Genomic DNA, 5,000 nt, shown 5'->3' with positions numbered 1-5,000 from the left:
GTTCACCGCAATCTGCTGCCTCCGTGTTTACGCAAATCTCTCGTTGCCAGCCTCCGTATTTACGAAATTAAAAGATTCGATTGGTGTGAAAATTAAATCCGATTCGGAGGCCCTAGACTTCGTGTGCATAGCACCTCAGAGACACAGTACCAGCCCTCTGCGCTCAGCGAACGGGGGTGGGGGTGGGGGTGGGGGTGATGTGACCTGACCTGTTCCCCCGGCGATGAGTCCCAGGGTGGCAGCAGATTGCGTCTCAGGGGGGGACTTCTTATCCGTCTGCACCGCAAATGTGCCTGGGGGAGGGGCAGAGATGGGAGGGGCAGTTAGCATAGAGGGCGGTTAAGAAGGGGGGGGGGGGGGGGTTTCTGTTTACACAGGGAGTGGATAAGTTGCATGTTTCTGATTCTCTGTCACACACACACACACACACACACACACCCGTGCCCTTGTACTCCAGCAGGCCTCCTGGTCCTCTGAAGTCGACGACGTCTCCGACACGCAGGTTCTCCAGGTACTGGGACATCTTCCCCCCCTCGGGGAACTTGGGGTGCACGTCACGGAAGTAGATCTGGGGGGGGGGGGAGACGGGATCAGATCATAATCAGCTCTTAACTTAAACACAATCTGTTTCCTGTTTAAAACCAGAGTCCAACAGAATACAACTGTATTGTTCAAGCAAGGAGGAAATGTGTTTGTAGCGCAAGAAACCATTATATACAAACACATAAAATAACACTTTTCATTGAAATGACTGAAACACCCAACTGCCCAATAATATCAATAATAATGAATACACACAATCAAAAGTTCATATTTTTAAGTATCAATTGCTTTTAATATCAACAGTGTTCAAATACCCACCTTGACCACTAGGTCAACAAATCCCTGGTCGTCGTCACTGGAGACAGGGGTGTATGGGCGCACCACCAGGTTGCCATCGATACGGGCAGACAGGTAGACGTGCTTCCCTGCGGACAACAACAACAACAACAACTGGAGGTCACATGATCCACATCCTACTAGTCTACACCCGCTCACCACAGCTCACAGCTCCCTCATCTCATCTACCTGGTGGTATTTATTTTTTATTTTTTTATTATTATTATTTTTTCCCCCCCCAATGTTTTAACTCTTCGTTGTACCCTCGGCACCATTGTAAATGAGGGTACTATTCCTCAGGCTTAAATCAATCAATCAATGAATCAATATGCTGCTCATCCTTAAGTGGCGTATTGGCTAGTGAGGAGGACTCACCCACGGGCAGGCCCAGTATGTGCTCTTCGCTGGGGAGGGCGAAGCGGAACTTCCGAGTGTCGTGGCTGATCACCTGGAAGAGACACAGAGATCGGAGTGGTTATCTGCCCGACTGCAGCTAGCTATGGCACCTAACCCTAACCCTTAGCACAAGGTTTCTCAACCACTGGTCCTTGGCACATTTTCCACAAAGAAAGGTTCAAGTTCAAGTTCAAGTTTATTTATATAGCACATTTCATATGTTGCACATAGACACAATATTTATAAAATGTATGATTGAAATTCGATTTCTTAAACACAATATAGGGATAATGGACAGCCAGGCAAAGACATAAGATCCGAGGGGTTATTTGCCCGGCTGCAGCCAGCTACAGTATGGCACCGACCCGTCCCTTAGCGGGAGATCCAAACTGATGTCCGGGATACTGAATGTAGACGTCTAAATTAGGAGCTGGCAGTATGCCTGGCATCAAAAGTACTATATAAAAGTACTGTATTCAACTCGCTTATATATATTAAATCCACGTTGTAATTGCCTCTTTCATTTAGTCCACAATTATGTGTTATAAATAGCGGAACGGCCCGGAGGGAAATAGGTGGAATTATAATTATCCTCCAGAAATAGTCTACCTCTTTGTCAATGAGTCTGAGCTGGTATTTGACTGTGGGGTCCAGCAGGGTAACTTGGAGCTTCTTCCTCCTGCCCAGGTAGTAGTAACCCAGGATGACCCCCGCTGTTGTGGCGAGCACCACTCCGGCCGTCACCACGACCGCAGTAGACTAGAGGAGGAACACATTTACATTTAGCAGACGCTTTTGTCCACACATGAACACACATGGGCGTCTTTTTAAAAACGGGACGCTAGAAAATGCATTGATTCCTATGGTACAGCGCGCTTTGCGTAGGCGCACACGCAAAGCGCGCCGTACCATAGGAATCAATGCATTTGCTAGCGTCCCGTTTTTAAAAAGACGCCCATGTGTGTGCTAACCCTTACGAGGAAGAGAACAGTCAAGCTAAGAGCAATAAAACCTGGTGTAACAATAAATACTGCTTTTTTTTTAAGAAATAGAAAACGACAGAAAGAAAAGGAAGTGCGGGACTGTCAATGCTTAATTGCAAGTTAAGACAAGGCGCCCCACACAAAACCACGATCATGTTGTGTGGTTTGGTGTTAACTACTTATTAACCGATTTGTATGTGTTAGAGAGCATAAGCAACAAATGGTAATCTTTCAATAATTTTCTAAAGATTTGTTGACTCGATTTAAAAGGCGTGTTCAGGAGTCGCCAATGACTCAGAAGTCTATCCATGACTCATTGGATAACCATCCAAATGGATTTATATGAAGGTTCCTAGCCCACATTAGCATACTGGCTGCATCTCCTTCCAATAATTACTTTCAAGCTAGTTGACAGATAGGCCACTACATCTCTGAAATTAAATCGACTCCTTACTTAACAACATTGTTAAATTCCGACAGCTTGCCTTCAACCCTCCTTGAACAGCAATTCACGTAACGTCAGCCAAAATCTCAAGGTGTCTGTGGAACTACAGCTCATGACAGCAAGCTTGTCAACGTTATCCAAAACAACTCGGCTCTATTCTAATCTACACACGACTTAGTGCTTGCTTACCACGGCGAATTTCATGGGATTCCTGTGTTGGTCCACTTAGTCAGAGAAGTCAACCTGCTGTCACACACCGTCTCGTTTGTCAGTGAGTGCGTGTGTGAGTGTGTGTGGAACCTGCCTAGCTTTTTAAAAGGCTAACGGTACGAGCAATGGGTTAAGTCAAACGTCTTGAAGACAGTCACGGCGGCGCAAGAAAAGCGCAGAAAACCATATATAGCCGAACAAAACTCTAAAGAGCTGGGCCCATCCAGAGGATTGAACGATCTAATGTTTATTTTGGGACTCCACGCCCCAGACACCGTGGAAAGAAATACTCTTTACTTTTTAACAGCGCCAAGAGCCTCCTACATATTGTCATATCACACGGAAAACGATGTTTTGGAGCTATAGGAATAACAGATGAATGCAGACTAAAAGAGTTGGATGGGTGTGGCTCAGATGCCATGTGACTTTTCAACCATCTTACTCTGTACTTGGAATACCTGAGAAATACAAATAAAATAAAAATAAACAGAAACAAGAATTTGGACAAAATCAAATTTATAAGAATTCCAAAGTTGTTTTTACAAAACATGTATTTCCAGTCATTTTCTTTAGAAAAAAACGTTGCATAATCAATATGCAAACTGACAGTGCTACAGTACTTGAATGAGTGCTAGGATAATATTCCCTTTGACTGAATGAGCCATAATGTCCAAAATGATAATAATGCTTCTGTCCAGTGCCGGCCGTGGAGCACACTGGGCCTCACTGGGCTGCTTCTGCAGAGCCGCTCACTCCAGGGTCCGGCTCAGCGCCGGTGCTGCTCGGGTTCCGCTGCTGTGTGGGTCAGACTGGGCAGACTCAGGTGAGGGGACTCAGGTGAGGATCTTGGTGACGTAGTTGCGGACGTTGACGTGCAGCTGGTGGGAGGTGCTGGAGAAGATGTCGCTGGCCAGAGCACGTGTCTCCTCAGAGCCGCCCCACAGCGCGCGATACACGGGCAGAGTGTACTTCTGCTTACCCTGAGAGGGGGGGAGCACACACACACACACACACACACACACACACACACACACACACACACACACACACACACACACACACACAGACACACACACAGACACAGACACACGCACACACACACACACACACACACACACACACACACACACACACACAGACACACACGCACACGCAGGCACACACACACACACACACACACACACACACACACACACACACACACACACAAACATGCACAAACACACAGAGAAACAAGCATAAACCATTAAAAAAAAAATCATAATTTATTCCACAAATTAATCGTATGATCACAGACCACAGTCTTATCATAGATGCCTCGTTAAAATAACTTTGCCTCAGGTATTCAGAGCCCCCGCCCCTCCTCTTCCCCGCCCCTCCCAGCCTGACCCTTCCCCCGAGCCGCCCAGTCCCTCCACCCCACGCCCCCTCACCTGTGAGCTGAGGAAGTTGCGGATGTGCTGGTAGCCGGGCTGGTGCTGGTTCTTTGCGATGATCTGGGCCCAGCGCAGACGCAGCTCACAGTTGCTGGACTCCACGATGTGTGTGTACTGCAGCGCCAGCTTCTTCATGTTACCTGTCCAACAGCAGAAGAAAGGGAGTTAGTGTGTGTGTGTATTTGATATTTTTTGTGCAAAGTCAGTCAGACATGAGCAGATCAACTGATTACCTTGGATGTTTTAAATCTAGTAAGTCACAGACCATAGTCTAATCTACATCATTCATCTGTTTCTCCATCGGTCCTGATGTGAGCACAGTGTCCTGTGTCAGAGTGTCCTGTGTCAGAGTGTCCTGTGTCAGACCCCCCCCCCCAGGTGTGGCTTTAAAGATGTGTGCAGAGTGTCCTAAAGATGGCTCCTCCCCTAAAGATGGCTCCTACCCTAAAGATGGCCCCTCCCCTCAGGCAGAGTGTTCTAAAGATGGCCCCTCCCCTCAGACAGAGTGTCCTAAAGATGGCTCCTCCCCTCAGACAGAGTGTTCTAAATATGGCTCCTCCCCTCAGACAGAGTGTTCTAAAGATGGCTCCTACCCTCAGACAGAGTGTCCTAAATATGGCTCCTCCCCTCAGGCAGAGTGTCCTAATAGGC

At 47.2% G+C, this 5,000-nt stretch overlaps 2 protein-coding genes across 3 annotated transcripts in view; both read right to left on the bottom strand.

The window, feature by feature from the left end:
- cyb5r1 (cytochrome b5 reductase 1) overlaps positions 1–3,029 on the bottom strand; it is an 8,048-nt gene extending 5,019 nt beyond the window's left edge. Inside the window, exons 1-6 of the mRNA XM_080845632.1 lie at positions 2,893–3,029; positions 1,885–2,034; positions 1,255–1,327; positions 862–968; positions 439–568; positions 210–293 (exon numbers count right to left, since the gene is read on the bottom strand). Of these exons, the coding sequence (XP_080701758.1) occupies positions 210–293; positions 439–568; positions 862–968; positions 1,255–1,327; positions 1,885–2,034; positions 2,893–2,907 (559 nt within the window). The 5' untranslated portion in view covers positions 2,908–3,029. The remainder of the gene's footprint in view (positions 1–209; positions 294–438; positions 569–861; positions 969–1,254; positions 1,328–1,884; positions 2,035–2,892) is intronic.
- Positions 3,030–3,444: 415 nt separating this feature from the next.
- Positions 3,445–5,000, bottom strand: part of rnpep (arginyl aminopeptidase (aminopeptidase B)) — a 9,776-nt gene continuing 8,220 nt past the window's right edge. For both annotated transcript variants that reach the window (XM_080845737.1, XM_080845736.1), the window contains exons 10-11: positions 4,347–4,489; positions 3,445–3,893 (exon numbers count right to left, since the gene is read on the bottom strand). In XM_080845737.1, coding sequence (XP_080701863.1) covers positions 3,747–3,893; positions 4,347–4,489 — 290 coding nt within the window. In that variant the 3' untranslated portion in view covers positions 3,445–3,746. The remainder of the gene's footprint in view (positions 3,894–4,346; positions 4,490–5,000) is intronic.

Source organism: Sprattus sprattus, assembly GCF_963457725.1.
Source record: "Sprattus sprattus genome assembly, chromosome: 10".
In the NCBI taxonomy this organism is placed as follows: Eukaryota; Metazoa; Chordata; class Actinopteri; order Clupeiformes; family Clupeidae; genus Sprattus; species Sprattus sprattus.
The sequence above is the reverse complement of the archived record's forward strand: the minus strand, read 5'-3'. Positions and strand labels throughout refer to the sequence as shown.